Below are 25,026 nucleotides of genomic sequence, written 5' to 3'. Positions count from 1 at the left end.
AAAGGAGGAAAGTGAACCACCACATGATGCACCTGGCTCCATGCTGAGCACACACGGCAAGGAACAGAAATCCATCTGTTGAAGTGATCTGGGCTCCTTGCATCTCAGCCCTGCTCACAGAAGCAATGCATAGTCAGCCTATGTGTCCACAAAGGGATTAAAACCAACGAAGAAAATGTGATGGGAATGCACAAGGTACGCCACTCAGCCTTCAGAAGGCAGCTTTATCACTTGCAAGAACATGGAGGAGCCTAGAAGACATTATGTTGACATATTATTAAGAGGTCTCAGAAAAAAAATAGTAATGCTGGTTATGGTGGCATACACCTTTAATCCCAGCACTCAAAGGCAGAGGTAGGAGGATAGTTGTGAGTTCAAGGCCACCCTGAGACTACACAGTGAATTGCAGGTCAGTCTGGCCTATAGTGAAACCCTGACTCAAAAACAAAACAAAACAAAAAAATAGGTCTCATGCTGGGGAGATGGTTCAGTGGTTAAGGCACTTGCCTTTGAAGCCTAAAGACCCAAGTTCTATTCCCCAGAACCCACATAAGCCAGACAGATATGGTGGCACATGCATCTGGAGTTCGTTTGCAATGGCTAGAGTCCTCAGCACACCCATTCTCTCTCTCTCTCTCATAAATAAATAGATAAATAAATAAATGTTTTATTCAAGCCAGCCATGGTGGAGCATACCTTTAATCCCAGTAGTCAGGAGGCAGAAGTAGAAAGATTGCTGTGAGTTAGAGGCCAGCCTGAGACTACATTGTGAATTCCAGGTTAGTCTGGCTTACAGTAAGATTCTACATCAAAAATCTTAACATAAGGCTGGAGATATGGCTTAGTGGTTAAGGCACTAGTCTATAAAGCCAAAGGACCAAGGTTTGATTCTCCAGGACCCATATAATTCAGATGTACAGGTAGTACATACATCTGGAGCTCCTTTGTAGTGGATGGAAGCCCTGGCACCCCATTCTCTCTCTTTGTCTCAAATGAATAAATAAATTTTTAAATACAATATATATGTACATATATATTGCAAACACAGAGAGAGAATGGGTGCCTTAGAGATTGTTGCTACTGCAAATGCATCATTTTGTGTATCTGGCTTTACGTGGGTCCCGGGGAATTGAACCCCGGTAAGCAGACTTTGTAAGCAAGGTCCTTTCACTGCTAAGCCATCTCCCCAACCCCACAGTCAGCTTCGTTGACAGCATGTAACCTGAACCTCAGCTAGCCCCAACCCCTGATAGAATCCTTGTCTGAAACCTTATGAGCCAGGCCTCCACTGTCTGAGTTTTCTCTCATCCTTCTTGTCTTCCAAGCTCCCATCAGAATAGCCCATCAAGATGTGTTGACAGGGTTAGAGTGCTTTCCTAGCGCCCAGCTCCAAAGTCTTATCCATTCTTCCTGAAAACCAGTTCTAGTAGCCTAGGAACCACATGTTCAGATTCATCATAGCAACTTCTTGGCAGCACTTTTCTGTATCAGTTAGTTTTATTGCTGTTGGGAAAAATACCCATCAAAAATCAATTTAAGGGAGGGAGGGTTTATTTCAGTACACAGTTCCAGGTTGTAGTTCACTATGGCAGGAAGGTGTTCAGTTCACAGTGAGGAAGCACAGAGGGGTAGTGCTGACCCTTAGGCAGTTCACTGGGGAGCTTCCAGGCCTGTGGCCTTACTGGCACTGCATCATTGGTTTGCATGTTCAGAAGTTCCCAGCTTCTTAGACTGATCGGCTATTGGGTTCTCTGGCTCTCCTGCCTACAGACAGCCCTGGGGTTACTGTCTGGCCTCTAATCATGTCAGTCAGTCTAACAAATCCTCCTTTCAACATAACTCCATCTTTAGTTTTTATTTTTAAACATTATTTATTTGCATGTGTGTGTGTATGGGCATGCTAGAGCCTCTTGATACTGCAAATGAACACCACAATAGTTGAGTCACTTTTTGATTCTGGGTTATGTTGGTGGCTTGAGAATTGAACACAGGCTGGCAGGCAAGGCAAGCAAGCACCTTTAACTGCTGAGCCATCTTCCCAGCCTCTAAATCCCCTTTTCCATATATGCGCATGTACATTCTTTCTCTCTCTCTCTCTCTCTGTTGGTTCTTTTTTCTCTAGAGAATCTACTACAGACACAAATTACCAAAGCTTACTAAAGAAGAGAAAGAAACAGAACAGTCTTCTATATATTAAAGAAATTGAACATGTAATTGAAAGAGTCTTCCTATAAAGAAAAAAAAACACTTTAGGGGCTGGAGATGGCTTAGCAGTTAAAGCACTTGCTTGCAAAGCCTAAGGACCCAGGTTCAATTCCCCAGAAACCATGTAAGCCAGATGCACAAGGTGGTAAATATATTTGGAGTTAGTTTGTAGTGGCTAGAGGCCTTGGCATGCCATTCCCTCCCTCCTTCCCTCTCCCTCTCTCAAATAAATAAATAAGTTAATTAAAAAATACTTTAGGGCTGGAGAGATGGCTTAGAGGTTAAGGCACTTGCCTGTGAAGCCTAAGGACACATGTTAGACTCTCCAGATCCCTTGTTAGCCAGACACACAAAGGTAAAGCAAATGAAAGGTCACATATGTCCACTAGGTGGCACAGCATCTGGAGTTCAACTGCAGTGGCTTAGGCCTTGGCATGCCAATTCTCTCTCTCTAATATATATAGCAAACAAAAAAGCCACTTTAGACCTTCTATCTATAAAATCTACCAAGTATTTAAGGGAAAACAAAAATCAATTATACAGAAAACACTTCCTTGAAATGAAAGAGGATGAAATGGTTCATCACTTCACAGGCAAGAATTAATCTAAGACCAAACTCAGATAAAGATATTACAAGAAATAAAGCTAGAACTAGTGTATCTTAATAACATTTTAGAAATTAAATTCCATTAAAGATGAAGATGGTAATATATTATAATCCAATAATATTTTTCATGGGAATGCAAGGTTGGCTTAACTTTTTAAATCTGTAATTCACCATTTGATCATATCTCCTAGGTTTATAAAAAATATTTCCTTAAATTCAACTCTAATTCCTGACAAAAACAGCAAACTAGGGCCAAAAGGGCACTGCTGTGCCGCAATGTGCATATAAACACCCACATAAGAACTCCGATACAGGGCGTCTTAGAGAAACCACAGCCAACATACCCCATCGCAAAACATTAAGTGCTTTTTCCTAGATGTATAATAATGAAGGAGGCCTCACCACTTTCATTTAACAGTGTGCTGGAAGTTCTGACCAGTGTAACATTGTAAGAAAAAGATACTAAAGATAGGTACCTTGAAATAAAGGAAATAAACCTTGTTATGGCTGACAACAGAATTATCTACATGAAAATCTTAAAGAATATGTAGTAAAGTTACTAGATGTAGACTATATCAATATTTAAAAAATAAATTGTGTTTCTATATATGTGGTAACAAATGATTATAAATTAAAATATAAAAAATGCCATTCAAAAATCACATCAAAATACAAAATGCTTAAAGATAAATTTGACATAAAATGTAAAAAAGACTGTATATTAGAAACTATAATATACTTTGAGAAAAATTGAAGACCTAGAGAAATGGAGAAATACCATGTTCATGGGTCAGAATACTCAGTATTAGTAAGGTGTTGATAACCCCTAGGTTGATTATAGATTCAATGCTATCTTAACCAAAAATCTCAGCAGCTTTTTCAGAGGGGTGTAGAAATTGGCCAACTGATTTTTAAAATTCATGTGAAAATGAAAAGACTCTAGGTTATTCAAAAAGTGGTTTGAAAAGAAGAATGTAAGCAGATAATTTATTCTAGGTGACATCAGGCTTTTTCATAAAGGACATTGTAGGATTGGTATCCAGTGAAACAAACAGATGAATGGAGCTGAATAAAGAGCCCAGAAATGGACCTGTAATAAATAAGCAATTGATTTTGACCCAGACACAAAAGCAGTTCTATGGAGACACTGGTAGCTTTAATAAATTGTGCCAGGCATCTGTATATGAAGAGAAAATGGAAAAAGAAACTTTGGTCCTTATGTAAAAAGTCAATGAATTTTAGATGTTAATGTAAAACCTAAAACTTCTAGAAGGTTACAATGGGGATGGGCATGGTAGTGCTCACCTTTAATCCCAGCACTTCGGATGCAGAGGTAGGAGGATCACCATGAGTTTGAGGCCACCCTGAGACTACATAGTGAATTCCAGGTCAGCCTGGGCTAGAGTGAGACCCTTCCTTGAAAAACCCAAACAAACAAAAAATAAAAATAAAAACAAAAAAGGTCACAATAGGGCAGGCAAGGCTGTCTTAGATATGACACAAAAAAGCAGGACCCATGAAAGAAAAGACATTGATAAACCGGGCTTTATCAAAATTAAGATTTGCTTTTGTTGTTGTTGTTTGAGGTAGGGTCTCACTCTAGCTCAGGCTAACCTGGAATTCACTCTATATTCTCAGGGTGGCCTCAAACTCATGGTGATCCTCCTATCTCTGCCTCCCAAGTGCTGGGATTAAAGGCATGTGCCACGGTGCCTGGCTAAGATCTGTTTTTTGGTGTTTTTTTTTTTTTTTTTTTTGGTTTTTCAAGGTAGGGCTTCATTCTAGCCCAGGCTGACCTGGAATTCACTATGTAGACTCAGGCTGGCCTTGAACTCACCATGATCTTCCTACCTTTGCCTCCCAAGTGCTGAGATTAAAGGCATGCACCATCATGCCCAGCTTGGGGGTAAATTTTGTTGCTTTTGATATTTCCTGGTTTACAGTGCCTTTGTCTTGGGGGTAGGGTCTCACTTGGCCCCAGGCTGACCTGGGACCCATTACAGACCAGAAATCTCAGCCTCCCAGTTGACAGGATTAAGGTTGTGGGGCAGCACACACCCTTAGGGATTTTGACTTTGTTGGATTATCTGTTTGTTTTAATCCGCACTCTTGCATAAATACTTTGTGCTGGTGTTTATATTGCTCAATTGAGTTTTAGAATTTGCCTGTATTTTGCTCCAACTAGCCTACTAGAATACTTGCATAGCAGGAAAACTCAACACCAAGGGTTACTTCTACTGTTACTCTGGGAGTAATAGAAGAGCCATGCCTAGCACCTTAAGCTCCTACCCTGAAGATACATAACATCAGATTTACATGTCTAAGAATACTACAGGTAATTAAAAAATTAAAAATTAAAAAATTAACTCAAGGGCTGGAGAGATGGCTTAGCAGTTAAGCGCTTGCCTGTGAAGCCTAAGGACCCTGGTTCGAGGCTCGGTTCCCCAGGTCCCATGTTAGCCAGATGCACAAGGGGGCGCACACGTCTGGAGTTCGTTTGCAGAGGCTGGAAGCCCTGGCGCGCCCATTCTTTCTCTCTCCCTCTATCTGTCTTTCTCTCTGTGTCTGTCGCTCTCAAATAAATAAATAAAAAATTAAAAAAAAATTAACTCAAGATGCAAAATCTCTACATTATAATACAAGAAATACAAAAAATCAAGACAATATAATTCCACCAAAAATTATAAGTCCAGGGCTGGAGAGATGATGTATCAGTTTAAGAATTTGTCTGTAGCCAGGCATGGTGGCGCACGCCTTTAATCCCAGCACTTGGGAGGCAGAGGTAGGAGGATCATCGTGAGTTCGAGGCCACCTGAGACTCCATAGTGAATTCCAGGTCAGCCTTACCTTGAAACCTTACCTTGAAAAACAAAACAAAACAAAACAAAAAGAATTTGTCTGCAAGACCAAAGGATCCAGATTTGATTCCCCAGAACCCACATAAGCCAGATGCACAAGGTGGTACATGCATTTGGAGATTATTTAAAGTGGCTGAAGGCTTTGTTACACCCATTCTTTCTCTTTCTCTATCTACCTTTTTTTTCTCTCTCTCTTGAATATATAAATAAATTTTTTTTAATTATAAATCTACCAGAAATGACCTCCAGTGAGACCAATTTAGATGAAATGCCTGACAAAGAATTCAAAAGAATGATCATATCTGAGTTCAAATGAATCAAACAAGAAAACAAACTCCTGAAGGAATCCCAAGAGAACACAGGAAACCAACTTTATGAGATAAGGTCACTATAAGACACGAGTAAGAAAATAGAAATAATGGAGACAAACCAATCAGAAATGCTAGACATGAAAAACATAGTAAGTGAAATAAAAAACTCTGTAAAAAGTATCACTAGTAGCATGGACACAGGGGAGAACAGAATATCTAAACTAGAAGACAAGGTGGCAGATCTAGAACAATCCAACAAAGAGAAACACAAACTAATAGGAAGGCATGCATGGGAATTTCAAGACATTTTTAACACTATGAAGAGATCAAACATAAGAATTCAGGATATAGTAAAAGGAGAAGAATTTCAAAATCATAGAAGAAAAATTCCCCCAAATAGGGAAAGAGATGCCATTAAAGATGCAGGAAGCCCACCAGACAGACAAAACCAGAAACGAACCTCTCCTCACCATATTTTAATTAGACTATTAAACACACAAACCAAAGAAAATATGTTGAAAGCAGTTAGAGAGAAACATCAAGTCACATATAAAGGCAAGCCCAACAGGATAAAAGCATATTATTCAACACAAACTCGAATAGATGAATTTAAAAAAGATAGAAAAGAGACAGCCTGGAAAGTAGCATTTGTCACAAGCCTAAGCCGGACAAGCCACTTGTATCTAGAATGTACAAACAACTCTATATACAGTCAGTAGTATGAAAATGAACAAGTGAAAAGGGAACAAGAATAGAATAGAAATTCCACCAAAAACACATAGGAACAAATAAGCAAGTGGAGGATGCTCAGATCTATCAGTCACTAGAGAAATGCAAGCTAAAGCCAGTGCAGGAGACACCAAGGCATACCTGACGCCCCTAAGGCTGACGTGTGGGGAGGACTGAACCCCATGCTACTGGGGATCAGCGTTTTGCAAAGGATCTTGACAACTGTCTGAAAACCTTACCCAAACATGTGCTCCTACGTCCTAGCCCTCACACTTCCCGGTCTGCGCGAAAGGGACAAAGCGCAGAGCACCAGAAACAAAGCCGATGCCTCTGCCAAGACCTGCGTGTGGCTGTTCTGGCTAGCTCGATTTTCATTAGCTGAAAACTGGAAATAGTGCCAATGCTTGTTAACAGAAAGAAGCCATGGTTCAGCCAGGTGCTGTACTGTAAAGATGAGCTCCTGGTCCACTGCACAATGCACATGTGTGGCAACATGAGTCACGACAGAAGCCTGGCTAGAAAGTATGATACCTTCAGATAAAGTTCTAAGAAATACCGATGAGCCCATGATAGAGAGAAGATCAATGATCACGTGGGGAGGAGCAGGGTGTGGGGTGGGGACAGAGTGACACAAAGCTGGTGTTGGAGGCAATGGGAGTGATCACTATTCTGTGATGATGGTTGCCAGGTGTGTGTGCGTGGAAGTGTGCACGTCAGATTGCTCCACATGACATTTTCTGCAAGGAAAACACACTTGTGGAAAATGAATTCCAGGATATGGCACGTACCTGTGATGACAGAGCCATCGGAGCCTGGACCGCTTCCTAAGTACTGGTAGTCTGTGAAACTGAAGCCTCCGGAACTGTCCTCACCAAGGGACTGGGAGATCTCCTGAATGCTCCCCATTTCTTGTAGGAATTCCTCAGAGAGAGGGCTCTCCAGGCCATCAGCCTCGAGGGGGGACAGAGGACAGATCGGGCTCTCTGTGTCCATCATGTTGCCTGGATGGGGCCAGGCCAGCCACTGAGCATCAACCTGTGGGAGAAAGGAGATCGTTGGTGACACTGACACGGAGCACTCACCTTCAGTTCTTACGTGAAGGCATCACTTGTCCCTGAAGAAATCCCCGACTCCACAATCCAGGCGGTGGCACTGAGGGGGGCAGTTTTTGTTAGCTTGGCTCTTGGGAAACACGCTAGAACAGAAACATGGAGGCCCTGATGACGGCTTGTTGCACACACACGAGTACCCTGGCACCCACAGAAAAGCCGCGTGTGATGATGGGCGTCTGTAACTCCAGCGCCAGCGTGGCAGAGACAAGAGGGTACTGAAGACTTGCTGGCCAGCTAGCAAAAAATGGGGTGGAGGGCTGAAGAGATGGCTCAGTGGTGAAGGCACCTGCCTGCAAAACCTAGCAACCTGGGTTTGACTTGGCGCCCATGGAAAGCCAGATGCACAAAGTGGTACCTGTACCTGGAGTTTGTCTACAGTTGCTAGAGGCCTGTGCACACCTATTCTCTCTCTCTCTCTCCTTGCAAATAAACAAATAAAATATGTTTTTTGTTTTTTGATGTAGGGTCTCACTCTAGCTCAGGCTGACCTGGAATTCACTATGTGGTCTCAGGGTGGCCTCCTACCTCTGCCTCCTGAGTGCTGGGATTAAAGGCGTGCGCCACCACATCCAGCTAATAAAATATTTTAAACATAAAAAAATTCAGCTGGCAAGCAACTAGAGAGAGATGCCTGACTTCAGCCCCCGGCCTCCATGTATGCGTGCACATGCTCCCATACACATATACAAGGAACAAATTTGAAACAACAAAACACAAGAGAAGCCATCACCTGTTTAGCCAGGGAACTCACCATTCCTTACTGACTGCACAGTGTGCATAGGCTCAGGCTTCAGCCACGAATGAAATGCAATACATGCTTCCCCAGAGCATCCTTTCTGGTGGGGACCCTGGTGTGGGGAACAACTGAACAACTGCAGAAGGGACCCCGGTGTGGGGAACAACTGAACACCTGTAGGAGGGACCCAGGTGTGGGGAACAACTGAACAACTGTAGGAGGGACCCAGGTGTGGGGAACAAGTAAACTGCAGGAGGGAATATCTGGTGGGGTAAGTTGATGAGGAATTTTTTGTGGGGTGGAAAGGGAAGGCCGGATCATCTTGAAAGAGAATGTTCTAGCTAAAAGAACATGTGCTAGAGTATGCCAGCACATTCTAGGGACAAAGGCAGGCCACTGGGCTGAAGCTAAGGGGTCCTAAGAGAGGAAGGCCAGGCCGCCAGCAAACATGTGGAATGTAAGATTCACTCTCAAGTGTTCTCATGACAGTCGTTTCACCTCTGCTTACCCTGACAGGATTTAGAATCACCATGGAAACAAATCTCTGGGCATGTCTGTGAGGGATTTTCTAGATTAGGTTAACTGAGGTGGGAGTGCTTGTGCCAACTATGGGCAGCACCATCCCATGGGCTGGGTTTCTGGGCTAAATATAAAGGAGAGAGAGAGAGAGGGCTGGAGAGATGGCTTAGTGGTTAAGGCACTTGCCTACAAAGCCAAAGGACTAAGGTTCGATTCCCCAGGACCCACATAAGCCAGATGCACAAGGTGGCATGTGTCGAGTTTGTTTTCAGTGGCTGGAGGCCCTGGTGTGCCCATTATCTCTCTCTCTCTCAAATAAATAAAAATAAAATGTTGAAAAACACAGGAGCAGCCACAGTCACCTTTCTCTGCTCCCTGACTGAGGACGGAATGTGACGGCCACCTCACGCTCCCGCAGCTGTGCCCTCCCGCCCCCATGGCTGCCACCTCGGGCCGTAAGCCCAAACAATCCCTTTCTTTCCTTAAATTGCTTCTGGTCAGGTCTTTTGTCTCAGCGATGAGAAAATAACTAAGATACTCACTTGTAGATAATCCTAAAAAATGATTATGTAGCAACAAATGCTTTGCAGAGGTTGTAAAAAAGAAAAGTTAAGGAGGCAAGTCCCTAACAACACGGGGCTGCACGAACCAGGCAACAAAAGAACGCCGTGTATGGGCAAGTGGCAACATGGCGACCTTTTCTATGTTGCGTCACACCACACTTTGCTTATCTGAAATGACTTCCTGAAACTTCCAGATCAATACCCAATTTCCTCCAGTAGGGCATTCCAGCCCTGTGGCACTTGTCACCCCCCCCCCCATAAAGATGCTGCGCACTACGGAGCCTCAGCGCTTCCTCTCTGCACCTCTGAGAGGTGCGCCCGGCCGCCTGCGCTGCGTTAAGCCTCTTCTGGCCCACCTCCCTGGGCCCTCTGCTCAGTTCCCGCTGGCTCCCTGGGTGACTGGATGACAATTAGCTTCCTGAACTGTATTCCCATATAGGAGGGGTCACCAGAAGGTCACGGCTCATGTCACAGAGGTTAGTGCTGGTGTGTTCTGGCTAAGCCATAGCGTAACTCTCACCATGTATGCTTGCAAACATCAGCTTTCTTTTTTTAAAAAATACATTTGTAGCCGGGTGTGGTGGCACACGCCTTTAATCCCAGCACTCGGGAGGCAGAGGTAGGAGGATCGCCATGAGTTCGAGGCCACCCTGAGACTCCATAGTGAGTTCCAGGTCAGTCTGGGCCAGAGTGAGACCCTACCTTGAAAAAAAAATCATTTGTGCTATTTTATTTTTATTTATTTATTTGAGAGAGTGGGGAGAGAAAGAGGCAGATAAAGAGTGAGAGGATGGGCGCACCAAGGCCTCCGGTAGCTGTAACAAACTCCAGAGGCATGGGCCGCCTTGTGCATCCGCTTTACGTGGGTTCTAGGGAGCTGAACCTTGGTCCTTTGGCTTTGCGTAAGTGCCTTAGCCACTATGCCATCCCTCTAGCCCAGAACACAAGCTTCCTGCTGGAGGAGAACAGTTCTCAAAGCACCAAGTGCCCTGGCAGAGCAACACTGCCACACTTCTGGTTTGCCCAGTGTAAACAAGTACAAAGTGGGGGGGGTTGCTGCCGTCTGAGCAGATGAAAGATGACCACAGTGCACGCTTTGTGAAATTCGCGTTTTGTGCTTGGAATTCTGACTAATTATTACAGGTGGCAGTAACAAAAGTGACAAGTAACAAGAGTGACTAACCTTTCCTAGGCTAAAGAAGGCTTCCTATTATCTACTAGTTGCGGTCAAAGCATGAGTCCACGTCTGTTTCTGTATTTGCTGCTGGGAAGGGAACCAGAGCTTCATGCATGCTAAGCACACGTCTGCCTGTGAGCTGTCGCCCCAGTCCCCCAGCCCCCCAGCCCCCCAGCCCCTCAATCCCCCAGCCCCTAGCCCCTCAGTCCTACTTTGTATCTGAAGGGCTGTTTCTTCCACTGGCAGCACCCAGTGGGGTCATAGGCCTCACGTAAGTTCTTTTCACTGCACGAAAAGTTCAAAAGCCAAGGTTACTATATCAGCCATAAAGTTCACCTCATAAAAAGGCATAGCCGGGCAGAGGCTGCTATGAATGGGGCCGGGAACCCCCCTTCTTTTGTCCCTGCCCTAGCAAATGCACGCTGACCGCAACCTTTATTCCCACGGGCTCTCTCCACCATTTCACCACAGCACCAAGCTGGGCTCCTTGTCATGCCTTCGGGGAGTCGCGGCATTTGGAAGTTGATCATTTTGCTTTTTGGCAGCCTTTAAAGAATAACCAAGATGCATCTAGAAAAGTTTTGCCATTCATGAGGTAAAGAGATAAAGTCCCTCTCCAGGTGAGGCAATCCTGACTGAACTCTGGCCGCTGGGCCAGTGCCTGCTCAGATCACTGAGCACATTGGCCCGTCACAGAGATAAGAGCCTCTCTTTCCCTTTGAACCAGTCCCCCAGGTAGATAACAGGGGTGACGGGGCATAGCTCTAACCTGAACACCCTGAGGTTCTCGGCATGCCCTGGCATCACTGCAGAGTCTGGCTGGGAGCAGAAATATCTTGGGGCTGTCCTGCCAAGGCATCTCACACCCACAGGTTGCCATCATGCCCAGTTCACTAAGAATACCAACTAGACAGCTAGTGACCATGCCCTGTGCCCCAGAGAACAACCTTCTTTGTTAGTAGTTTCCAGCTGGCTCCAGAACTCTGTCTTTTTGCCTTAGTAATTAAACATTTATCAATAAAAATATTCCTTTGGGAACTACAGAGGAGAATATTAGAAAACAGAAAACACACACATTCCTTAATGCAAGGACAGAGAAAAAATGGGAAAAATTCTAATAGTCACTGCTAACCTTTAATATTAAAATATTATCCAAATTGTTTTTCTTAGATGCATTGCTGTCTGTAAGATCAGACAGAAGTGCCTTGCTAATCACATAATGACCATATACTGTTTATATCTTTTGGGGGGGGGGGTCCCCTGACTCCTGGGGCCTAGTTCTGGAATATTCCTGTTTCTATGTGGTGGTATAACTTATGTCCTTTTCTCCCACTGGACCATAGGCTTTGAGAGCGTGAGAGCGGCGGGTGTATTTGCATACATACTTCCAGAACATTCCCTGCTGTGGAGTAAGTGTTCAGTAGCCATTTCTACCCCTTGGCACAGGAAGAGCACTTGTGAGCTGTCTATGCTGGGTAGGGACTGTGGAAGCTTGTCCTGTCTGTGTGACTAGCTACCACCACATCACGCAGGGGGCAGAATAGCCTCACCACGTCCAGAGACAGCAGAAGTTTGCTGGGGATCCAAACCAGAGTCGGGGGAATTCTGGACTGGGGTCAGCAATTTGCCGACTGGGATTATAAGCATCACAGGGGCTGGAAAGGCTTACAAGAGGCAAAAACCCTGTGCGATAGTAAACAGCGTGCAGCAGGTGTGCTTCAAGAGTCGGAGAGAAGGGAGGTGCTGGGTGTCAACCCTTCAGTCTTTAGCAAAGGGCTCTGTCCAGCCGGCTCACCCTGTGCTCTGGCTTGGCACAGGGACCAGCATGTAGTGGACAGTAAACACGGTGAGATGAAGGGGTGAGCACATTGTCACGCTGACCCCGTGACAAGGTGTTGGCAGGAAGAGTCCAGGAGTTTCATCAAAGCTCAACTGGTAATGCCAGCTCATTAGAGGCTGAGGCAGGAGAATTATGATTTCCAGGTTAGCCTGGGTCGCATAACAAGATTTGGGAAAGGAGGAAGGGAAGGCAGAAAAGAAGAGGAAAAAAAAGGAGAGGGGAGAGCAGAAAGAATGAGAGATGTCATTTGATAGAATGAAAGAAGACAGGGTTGGAAAGATGGCTTAGTGGTTAAGGTGTTTGCCTGGGAACCCTGTGGACCCAGGTTTGATTCCCCAGTACTCACTCACAAAAGCACATGCATCTGGAGTTAGTTTGCTGGAGGCCCTGGCGCACCCATCCATATTCTCTCTCTCTCAAATAAAATAAATAAAAATAAAGTTTAAAAAAGTTTTAAAAAGAAAGAAGACAAAGGCTGGAGTGTGTTGTTCGATGGCCAAGCACTTGGCCTAGCATGCACAAATCTGGCTTTGACCACCCCCACCCCCACCTAGTACTGAAAAAATAAAGACATAGAGAAGGGAAGAAAAAAACAAAAATAAAAGTGACTATGAGGGAGTCACTTCACAGTTGGCTCTTGGGGGTACTCACTGTATCTGACCTATCCTCACATCTAGACATTATTAATAGTTCCTTAGACCTACAAGACATTTCCAAAATATTTTCTGGAATTACTTTTTAAGTAGCAGGTAGCAGGGCTGGGGAAATAGCTTAGTGGTTAAGGTGTTTGTCTGTGAAGCCTAAGCACCCTGGTTTAATTCCCCAGGACCCATGTAATCCAGATGCACAAGGGGGCACACGTTCATTTGCAGTGGATGGCGGCCCTGGAGTGCCCATTCTCACTTTCTCTCTGCCTCTTCCTCTGTCTCTCTCTCTCAAATAAATAAATAAATAAAATATTAAAAAATAGCAGGAACTTGATACTGTCCAAACTATAAAAAGTTTTATGGGCAGGCTGGAGAGATGGCTTAGTGTTTAAAGCACTTGTCTGCAAAGCCAAAGGACCTCAGTTCAATTCCCCAGTACTCAAGTAAGCCAGATGCACAAGGTGGCACATGCATCTCAAGTTGGTTTGCAGTGGTTGGAAGTCCTGGCATGCCCATTAATTCTCTCTCTCTCTCAAATAAATAAGTAAAAATAAAATATTTTTAAAAAGTTTCATGTGCTATGTGATCCGAGACCCAAGAAAAGAACGAATGGCTGTGGGTTCCAGTTTCTACCCTCAGAGCACACCTTCATCCTAAAAGCATCCAGACAGTTACAGGCTCTCGCCCCTGGCTTTCCTGTGGCACATCTTCTCTAGGATGCACCTTATTTCCTGCATCAGAAAACCCCTCAGCTCTTGGCCTCAGGTGTGCAATAGTGCCACCACACAGAAGCCTGCTCAACCCTCCCTCCGTGAGAGGAAACCTGACAAGGTGTAAGAGAGTGGTCACAAGGCAAAAGACTGAAGTCTCGCCAAAGGAGTCCTGATGTAGCAGGCCATGTTTCTCTCTCTTCTCCACCAATTCTAATTCACAACCTAGCTACTTTCCACAGATGTTTTTATACGTTATATTTAATATTTAGAAGTCTTTGACCCTGTTTGTTGGGCAAGGACCTAAAGCAACATTTCAGAATACACAAAAAGCTTCAAAATCCCCCAGTCCTTTCACCTAATACCCAGGGTTTGCCAACATGGGTTAATTATTACCCTCTGCAGACTGATCGACATGCCAGTGGTCAGTGCAGAGCAGGCCCTCAAAACACGTGGGAAGCCCACGGCCAAGGTCAGCATGCAGCAGTGGCGAAGCAACAGGGCCTGGGTGTTTGAACGGATCAAGTCAACTGCATTTCCAAGAGGCTGCACGTCACTCGGGTTTAACCACTAGTAACTAGATCCTTCCCAAGAATGCTGAAAGCACAAACTTGAAATCCTGTAATCAAGATCTGGTGGGCATGTACAACAGAGTGACAAGTCCAAGGTAGCTTTGAAACTGCACAGCCCAAGACAAATACTCCCAGGCATTTTCAGGGAAGACTGGGGGCTTGCTTCGTACAAGGTACCCAGTAGATGGGGTGAAACATGATTCCCAGCTCAAATCCAACATTTCTTTTTCATGTTCTGAACTTCCACATACTGCTTTTCAATGTAATCTTACCTTTGTGGGTGATGTCAAAAGAATAAAAGAAAAGTGTGTGCTTGGACGCATTTTATGTCTGCTGTAATCAAACTTGAGTGAGCTGAGGTCTGTCCCAAAACCAAAAGTCAACTGACACGTCAGTTGTTTCTATTTGTCACTGAGGAGCCTGAACCCGTACAGACAGCACGTGTCGCATGGTGGCAATGTTGAAGCGTTGAGCAGCCGGGTGAGGGGAAGCGGGCATGGGTCAACAGCCCTGCCACATGGGGAGCGGGATATGCCACACAACTGTGGTGGTACTCCAGACAAGGACAGCCCGCGGGCATTTGGCAGAAAAAAGTCAATTCAGAAGGCAGATCCTTCATTTTCAGAGTTAGCCTGATGGTCCTCTGGGATGGGAGGCATGTTTGATGAATTCCAAGGGACACACACCAATATCCCCACAGCGCTAACACATGCCCTTAACACTGGAGACCAAAGACAGGTAAATGCAGCCTTGAAGGAGTCCAAAGCCCAGGGCCCTGGGCTGGAGGGGTGAGGAAAGAAGGAGGGTCAAGAGGAAAAGTGACATTCACTGAGCAATGCACTGGGTCAGGCCCTTAGTGAAAGCTGTGTAGCGTTTTCCTTTAGTTTTCCTCAACATCAGTCAAGATGGGTATGGCGGGTCCCATTCATGGAACCGAAAGTGGAGGTTCAGTGAAGCAAGGGCTGTGCCCGGCTCGCACGGGAGAGGCACAAGTCAGCAACAGTTACAAAGGCAGTGTGTCACACGGGGAGCTCAGTGACCAGGGAGCCTCAAAGGCAAGATTCCAGAGATGAAGATTGTAAGGTGGCTAGAAGCTCAATAGAACTAAGGGGAAAGGTCACCTGACACATAGGACATCTTCATCTATGACCTGAACATCACAGAAAACAAATCACTGAGAGTGGCTGGACAGTCCACTCCAAGAGCTGCATCAGCTATGTGTGACTGCAAAAGAAACTTAACAGACAGGTCCAGATTAAATGGCTTAAGCTCACTACTGTTTTACTCCAAATTCAGGGAGTCAGTAAACTGAGCTGGGCTCAGCAAGGGGAGTTTTCTGCTTGTCTGGGCTGGGGTCACTCACAGTCCCAGGCACTGGGCCTCTTACTCATGGCTGGTTGGCTCATCAGGGCCTAGTGCCCACCTGGTACTGGGTACTGGCTGATCCCTGGCCCTTTCTCGACAGGTGGTCCTCTGACTCAAACCATCACGTTCTGCCCCTGGCTCGCACAACTCATGACCATCCATGATGTAAAATCCAGTGCATTTAGTCCAACTTAAAAGTTCCCGTCGTTCTTATCTATTCCAACACTGCGTGTCCCATCATCTTGTTCAGGTAACCAAAGTGCTTCTATATCTCCAACATTGGTGCTGGTCACCCGCAGAGTCTAAATAACATACAGATAGTCCCCTTTCTGGCTTAGCTCGGTGCGTTTGTTGGGTGCATTTTGTGCCATGAACTTGAGTAAGGCCTGGTTCTGCCTTACTAGATGTCTCATTTGGTGATAATCTACCAGCGAGAAGGAGTGCACAGCTAAAAGACAGGGCATGGAGAAGAGCTGGAGAGCGGGTCTCTGGTGAGGAAAGAGGAAGGGCAGCATCTTGTGTCATTGTTCGGTGGCCATTCACAACTTCACCACTGTTGTGGTCAGGTCCGCACTGCTGGTAGAAATCACCCAACCAAGAGCAGCTTGTGGGTAAAAGAGGTTTATTTTGGCTTACAGGCTTCAGGGGGAAGCTCCATGATGCCAGGGAAAACAACCCTAGCAGAAGAGTTGGAAGATAAACGCTTGGAAACTCACTGCGAATACAGTAAAAAGACAGGTGGAAAATGCGAGAAGAAAGCAGGGGACCAGACCGGAAATAACCCATCCCAGCAAGGGAAGGAAGCGGAGGACCAAGAGCAGTGAAACCACCATCATGAATACCGGGAAAGCTCTCAGAAAGGAAGACTATGAATTTCTGTTTGCTGAGATCCACAAGCATCTGGACAGATCAAATGACAACAGACATGCACATGGCCAGTCATAGGGATATTCCAGAACGTATCTAAGCATTCAAAGGGAGAAAAGGATCAAATATCAGAAAACTTTTGGATTTCTCAATAACAACCTAAGAAACAACAACAAAAAAGTGGTGGTTTGATTCTGGTGTCCCCCATAAACTTAGGCATTCTGAACGCTAGTCTCCCCAGCTGATGGCAATTGGAAATTAAAGCCACTTAGAGGCAGTGTGTTGTTGGGGGTGGGCTTACGGGTGTTATAGCAAGCTTCCCCAAGCCAGTGTTTGACACACACCCCTGTTGGTATTGCCCACCTTATGTTGGCCAGGGGGTAAAGTCCACCCTCTGCTCATGCCATCGTTTTCCCTGCCATCATGGAGCTTCCCCTCGAGCCGGTAAGCTAAAATAAGCCTCTTCCCCACCCCACCCCCGCCCCAAGCTGATCTTGGCTGGGTGATTTCTACCAGCAATGCGGACCTAACTGCAACAATGAGCTAATACCTGCAAAATGCTGAAGGGAAAAGACTTTGAGTCCATAATCTTATGTTCAGAGAATCATCTACCAGGTTGGAGGGGAACAGAGCGCCTGTTCACGCGGTGAGCGGGACACAAGTCTCTCTCAAATTCTAGAACGCCTTCTTCAGTAACAGTCGGTGCAAACCTCCCATTGGGAAAACCGCTGGCGAACGTGGTTTTTCTGGGTGGTGCTTTGACTGCTTGCCTTTTCTAGATCTCTAACTTGGGAAATGACAGAAGTTGCTGCGTTTCCTTCATATTATGTTTTTATAGTTTTATAGACTTTGTGGCCCAATTTTGAGAGCTAGCCATTACTAGTATCTGTCAGACAGAGCTATAAATCAGAGATGAGCTGCCACCAATAATACCGATGGTGAAAGCAGAGGTGCGAATCCCCCCAGCTCTGATCGTGACGCACACACTGGCGCTGCTGCACTGAGCACCTAACACCCCCAGCTCCTGTCACCCTTGCTCAGACATGAGACAGGCAGGCACTACTAGTGTGGTGACAGACGCGGACACTCCAGTGCAGGGAGTCGACGTAACACGCCCAGGGTCACAGAACACAGAACTGCGGTGACCCGGGCCGCTGGCCTCTGCTTCCTACTCTGACTTATGTCCACAGCCATCAGCCCCTTCGCTATCTGGTGTTTTCCTGTATGGTCGATGTCTCTCAAGAGTGCATGGCTGGGAGGTGGCTCGGCGGTTACTGTGCAAGCACGAGGCCCCAGAGCCCACACAGAGATCACAGGCACGGCTGCAAAGTGCTGCTAGTCCCAGCACTGGCAAGGCAGACACGGGAGGGTCCCTGGGACTTTCTTTTTATTTATTTTTTTCTTTTTGGTTTTTCAAGGTAGAGTCTCGCTCTAACTCAGGCTGACCTAGGATTCACTATGTAGTCTCAGGGTGACCTCGAACTCACAGCGACCCTCCTACTTTTGCCTCCTGAGTGCTGGGATTAAAGGCGTGTGTGCCACTATGCCTGGCTTTTTTTTTCTTTTCCCTGGAACTTTCTTGCTGGTGACCTTCCAGTTCAGTGAGAAACCCTGTCTCAAAAAATAAAGAGCATGCTTAGCAGTTAAGGTGCTTGCCTGCAAAGCCAAAGGACCCAGGTTCAATGCCCCAGGACCCATGTAAGCCAGATGCACAAAGTAGCACATGCATCTGGAGTTCATTGTAGCAGCTGGAAGCCCTTTTTCACCCATCCTCCCTCTCTCTGCCACTCTTTCTCAAATACATAATTAAAAAAAAGAAACAGCAACTGAGGAAGATAACCAGTGTTGGCCTCTGGCCTCCACATATACACATGCACACGCGCGTACACACACACACACGTGTGCACCAGATGCATGTACAACACATGGCGGGGTGGGGTGGGGGTGAGTGGGAAGAGGGCGTGTCTCAGTCAGTGAGTGTAATTCTCTGTTAGAATGTTTAGTGAAGTTTAGTGAAGAGCGTGAGGTCACCTGAGCCCCTGGTGGGCATGGCTCATGCTGCTGAATGTCCGCATGGTTATTAAGGTCCATGTGTCTGTCGCTTTAGGGAATGGAGTCACTGCAGCTGTCACCCCACAGGGGTCGTGACTCTGGATCCTCAGGTGAGCCTCAGCCACAGCCACACTTGCAGTAACCATGACGAACCAGCCATTCTTTGTTCTTTGTGGGTTACCTGGTATGAAATACAGATAGATGTTCATTTTAGGCCTCTAGATAGCCAAGCATCCCAGTGAAAAGCCATCTGGTGAAAAGACTGTCCTTTCTCTACTGAACTGCCTTTCATCTTTGTCTAGAAACGGTTATCTTTAAAACTAGAAAGTGGGAGCTGGAGAGATGGCTTAGTAGTTAAGGCATTTGCCTGCAAAGCCAAAGAACCTCGGTTTAACTCCCCAGGAACCACATAAGCCAGATGCATAAGGTGGTGCATGTGTCTGGAGTTTGTTTGCAGTGGCTGAAGGTCCTGGCACACCCAAGGGTGGGAGGGAATAACTAAAAAGTGGATTTTATCAAGTGTGTTTACTGGGATGATCAAACAGGTTTTATTTCATTTTGCTGATATGGTAAGTTGTGTTAACTTAAAAAATATTTTATTTATTTGCAAGCAGAGAGAGAGATAGAAGCAAGACAGAGAGAATGGGAATGCCAGGGCCCCCACCTGCTGCAAATGGACTCCAGATGTATGTGGCACTTTGTGCATCTGTCTTTATGTGGGCTCTGGGGGGTCAAACTTAGGTCATTAGGCTTTTCAGGAAAGCACCTTATATCTCAAGTGATTTGTCCTTCTATCTTGTGGTTTGAACGAAGTGTCCCCCATAGGCTCATGTGATTTGAATACTTGGTCCCCAGCTGGTGATGTTGTGGGAAAGCTGTGGGGCTTTGGGAGGTGGAGTTGTGCTGGAACAGATGTGTCCCTGGGGGTGGGCTTTGTGGTGATGCAGCTTAGCTCAGTACGCAAACTACTGCCCTGCTGATGTGAAGATGTGACCCAAGAGCCAGCTATGGTGGTGCATCCCTTTAATCCCAGCACTCAGGAGGCAGAGGTAGGAGGTGAGTTCAAGGCTAGCCTAAGACTACACAGTGAATTAAGTGAATTATAGGTCAGCCTGAGCTAGAGGGATACCCTGCCTTGAAAAAACAACAACAAAAAAGTTTTGGGGCTGGAGAAAAGGTATAGTGGTTAAGGCATTTGTATGCAAAGCCCAAGGACCCACCTAAGCCAGATGCACAAGGTGGAACATGCATCTGGAGTTCATTTTCAGTAGCTAGAGGCCCTGGCATGCTCATTCTCTCTCTTTCCAAAATAAATAAATAAATAAATAAATAAATAAATAAAATATATAATAAATAAATAAATAAAATATATATATATATATATATATATATATATAGAGAGAGAGAGAGAGAGAGAGAGAGAGAGAGAGAGAGAGAGGGAGGGGTGATCCAGGCTTCTTGTTCAGGACTGCCACTTGTCAGGACTCTCTCCACCACGCTGATCCTTTGGAACTGTAATCCTGAAACAAACTTCCTCCTAGTTGGGCATCTCGTCCAGCAATAACAAGGTAACTGCTATACTTCTGAACTGTCAGATTGACTGCCACGAAACTGTTCACAACATTTACGTATTGTTTATTACTGTAGTAGTTTATTACTGTATAGTGATGTCCTCTCTCTCATGCCAGGTGGTGAATATTTGTGTCCTGTACATATGTTTTTACAAAATATTTTTATTATTTGAGAGAAAGTGAGAGACAGAAAGAGTCAGATACACACACACACACACACACACACACACACAGAGAGAGAGAGAGAGAGAGAGAGAGAATGGGAGGGAGAGAATGGGTATACTAGGGCCTCCTGCCACTGCAAATGAGTTCCTGATACATGCACCCCTTTGTGTGGCTGGCTTTAGGTGCGTACTGGGGAATCATACCTAGGCCATCAGGCATTGCAATCAAGTCCCTTTAACCACTGAGTCATCTTTCCAGCCCCTTTTCCTTTCACCCATGGATCACCCAAGCCAGAGGTCCTACAGAATTCTGATCTTCTCTAAGAGCAGCCTGGTTTTTCAGTGGCTCCTTATATTTTTCTCTATTCCAGCTCTGTTCTCTATTACATGTTCTGCTCTATGCTGGGTCTATTAGCTCTTCCTCTCCTAATTGCTTAAGGTCATCACTTGGAGTGGGTATTTGGTTCTGTTGGTTTTGATGCTTGGGCAGTTCCCTGTAAGGCTTTTTATTTTTTAAAAAAAATACTATTTATTTTCAAGGAGAAAGAGATAGAAAGAAAAAGAGAGGTAGAGGGAGAGAGAATCAGCATGTCACAGTCTCTTGCCATTGCAAACTAACTCCAGATGCATGCACTACTTTGTGCATCTGGCTTTACACGGCGACTGGGAAATCAAACCTGGACCATTAGGCTTTGCACACAAGCACCTTTAACCACTGAGACTCTAGTCCCCATCCCTGTAAATTTTTAACATGTTGTTTCTATTTACGTCTGGTCTAAAATAGCTTTCTAATTTCTTCTTGGATTTCTTTATTAATTTGGTGTGTCATTTAGTTTCTAAATAGTTGATGATTTTCCAGTCATGTTTATGTGACTAATTTCTAATTTAATTCCATCATGGCCAGAGAACCTGCATTATATGACTTGAATCATTTTAAATGTATTGGGCTGCTCTGTAATTTAGGATATGGTCCATATTAGTAACTTTTCTGGAAACAGTGATGTGCACCCAGCTGCTGTTGGGCGAAGGAGTCTGTGCAACCCAGTGCCAACTGCAGTACACTGGCCGATGGCATCTTCAGCGTGAGGACTGGCATCACCTATGCGTGCTTTGTGAGCATGATTGTGTGTTTGTTGGTTTTCCCGTACAGTTCCGTGCTAGCAGTTTGCTTTGTATGTGTGTTAAAGCTCTGCACTTAGACTTTCTCCAAATAGCTCTTCCCATCCCTCTTTCCCCTTCTTGGGGCTCCAGTCATACATACATTACATAGCTTAAGGTAAGTGCACATGTCATTAATTCATCCTCATTTTAAATTTCCTTTTTCTAGCTGGGCGTGGTGGCACCTGACTTTAATCCAAGCACCCAGGAGGCAGAGGTAGGAGGATCAGGGTGACGAGGCCAGACTGGGACTACAGAGTGAGTGCCAGGTCAGCCTGGGCTTGAGTGAGAGCCTACCTCAAAGAAAACAAACAAAAAAATTCCCTTTTTCTCTGTTTCATTTTATTTTATTTATTTATTTTTTAATATTTTTTTGTTCATTTTTTATTTATTTATTTGAGAGCAACAGACACAGACAGAAAGACAGATAGAGGGAGAGAGAGAGAATGGGCATGCCAGGGCTTCCAGCCACTGCAAACAAGCTCCAGATGCGTGCGCCCCCTTGTGCATCTGGCTAACGTGGGTCCTGGGGAACCGAGCCTCAAACCGGGGTCCATAGGCTTCACAGGCGAGCGCTTAACCGCTAAGCCATCTCTCCAGCCCTCTGTTTCATTTTTAAATAGCTGTTATAGCCATGCCTCAAGCTCACTAATTTTTCTTCTAAACCTAATCTGCCACAAGTCCTACCCAGTGTATTGTTTTAGTGTGTGTGTTGATGTGCGTGAGTACAGTTGTGCGCGTGCCAAAGCACACATGTAATCGTCAGAGCACAACTTTTGGGTGTCGGCCCTTACTCCCTCGTTGTTGGTGGCAGGGCCTCTTGGTCATTGCTCTATTGGCCAGGCTTGCTGGTCTTCAAGCATCTGGGAAATTCTCCTATTTCTGCCTCCCAACCTCGCAGGTTTTCTGGGATTACAGAAGCCTGCCTCGACGTCTGGCTTCTGCACAGAGTCTGGGATGTGACTCAGGCACTCGTGTTTGAGCCATCCCTCCCCCAGCCCTGTTACTGGATGTCTGATCTTAGATACTGCATTTCAATTTGTATCTTTTGCTATAACATCCTCCGTGTCTCAACTTTTTTCTTCTTCTCTGCATGTGCATGTGTGCCTACATGGGATATGGGCTTGCATAAGCATGTAAGTATACTTGTGTGCATGTGGGTAGAGGCCAGAGGTTGACATCTAGTGTGCTTTTCCGTCACTCTCCACCTTAGTTTTAAAATTTTATTTATTTAAGAGCAGAGAGAGAGCATGTGTACCCCAGGGTCTCTAGCTGCTGCAAGTGAACCCCAGATGCATGTGCCACTTTATGCATCTGGCTTTACATGACTACTGCCTGGGAATCAAGCCCTGGGTTGTTAAGCTTTGCAGGCAAGTGCCTTAACCACTGAGACTTCTCTCCAGCCTTGTCCACCTCATTTTTTTGAGACAGGTTCTTACACTAAATCTAGAGCTGAGTAGCTAGCCAGTGAGCCCCAGGGGTCCTCCTGTGTGCACCTCCACAGGGCTGGGGTTACAGGTTCGTGTTGCGATGCCTGACTTTGACATGGGTGCCAGGGGTCTGAGTTCAGGTCCTCACGCTTGCATAGCCAGCACTTTGTCCACTGAGCCACGTCCCTGGCCTTTTCCTCTGAACTTTCTAAGCCTCTGAAATACCATTATAATTACTTTATGTATGTGCCTACTATATCTAGTGTCTGTGACATCAGTACAGTTCAACTCTTCCCTCCTCATTGTGGGCTTTCTTTTCCTGTGACGTTTTCATTCCTAGTGACCTTTAGTTAGATATCAGATTTGTGATTTTTCCTTGCTTTTTATGGGTCGACTTTGAATTCCTAGAAATACTTTTGACTGAAATCTGGTTTGTGTTTTACCAGGCAGGCCCACAGCAGTGTGTCGTCCATGTCATGAGTCCCTACGACCCAGGCTGGCTCTGCAGGTGGGCAGCCATATTCCCCCCTGAAGTAGCAGGTTGGCAGTGGGAGCTGGCACTGTTCCAGGCCCGTGGGGGCACCACACACCATGCCTGGCCAGCGTGAGTGCTCCCTCCAGTCCTCCAGGTTCTTGTCCTGGTCTCGGCAGTTCTGTTCACAGACACGGGCCAGAGCTCCTCGGCAGGCCTCGGAGTCTGCAGGGCTTCCTTTTGGCTACCCTTGGCCTGTGGCGCTCTAGACACAGTCCTCTCTGACCCAGCTCCATCAGCTCCTCAACTAAGGGAGTGGGCCAAGCTCTGCCTGGGTCCCTGCCAGCAATGCCAGCAACCCTCTCTGTCACACCTCTTGCCTTGCTGGCCACGCTCTCAGAGCCACTGGTCCTGCACAGCCTGGCGGCTGGCAGTTTGGAAGGTACCGTTCAGGTCTTGTCTGTACTTTGGGTGTGGGGAGATAAATTAGCCCACTATTCCATCTCGACAAAGGAGCCAATCATTTTTACCCATATAAAGTACACTGGTTATCATAAGGCCAAAATTGTCATTTCTCATTATTTTAAAAACCACATTCTCTTTTGGTAAATAGAATCATCTGTATTCTCTGATACTGTTTAGAATTTCAGGGTAAATTGACAATCAAATTATTTTCTAAAAATCTCCCTCCTTAAAGATTCTTTCTAAAGATTCTTTCTTAGTATATTATATACCTGAGGCTCTATCTTTGCATGTATGTGCATGTATGTGTGTATGCAGGTGCCTGTGCATGTGCGTGGACACGCATGTGGAGGCCAGAGGCTGACAACGGGTGCCTTCCTCACTCTCCACCTTACTTCTTCCACGCAGGGCCTCTCCCTGAACCAGAGCTCGCCCACTTAACCAGACATGCCAGCCAGGAAGCCCTCCTGCTTGTGCCTCCCTGCATATGCCCAGTGTTGCAGTCAGGTTCGCACTGCTGGCAGAAATCACCCGACCAAGAGCCACTTGTGGGGGGAAAAAGGGTTTATTTTGGCTTACACACTCGAGAGGAAGCTCCACAATGACAGGGGAAAATGACGGCATGAGCAGAGGGTGGACATCACCTCCTGGCCAACCTCAGATGGACAAGAGCAACAGGAGAGTGTGCCCAACACTGGCAAGGGGACACTGATTATAAAACCCATAAACCCGCCTCCAACAATGCACCACCTCCAGGAGGCTTTACTTTCCAATTGCCATCAGCTGGGGAGACTAGCATTCCTAGGTTTATGGGGGACACCTGAATCACACCACCACAGCCAGTTTTCACATGGATGCCAGACATCAAACTCGGGTCCTTGAGCCACTTCTCCAGCTCT

General features: G+C 45.7%; 1 protein-coding gene across 3 annotated transcripts in view; it reads right to left on the bottom strand.

The window, feature by feature from the left end:
- Ppara (peroxisome proliferator activated receptor alpha) overlaps positions 1–25,026 on the bottom strand; it is a 67,245-nt gene that overhangs the window by 20,670 nt on the left and 21,549 nt on the right. For 2 of the 3 annotated variants that reach the window (XM_045152890.1, XM_045152891.1), the window contains exons 3-4: positions 18,850–19,051; positions 7,499–7,745 (exon numbers count right to left, since the gene is read on the bottom strand). In XM_045152890.1, coding sequence (XP_045008825.1) covers positions 7,499–7,745; positions 18,850–18,909 — 307 coding nt within the window. In that variant the 5' untranslated portion in view covers positions 18,910–19,051. The remainder of the gene's footprint in view (positions 1–7,498; positions 7,746–18,849; positions 19,052–25,026) is intronic. The other variant, XM_045152892.1, reaches the window with a different exon arrangement.

Source organism: Jaculus jaculus, chromosome 6 (genome assembly GCF_020740685.1).
Source record: "Jaculus jaculus isolate mJacJac1 chromosome 6, mJacJac1.mat.Y.cur, whole genome shotgun sequence".
NCBI lineage: Eukaryota > Metazoa > Chordata > Mammalia > Rodentia > Dipodidae > Jaculus > Jaculus jaculus.
The sequence above is the reverse complement of the archived record's forward strand: the minus strand, read 5'-3'. Positions and strand labels throughout refer to the sequence as shown.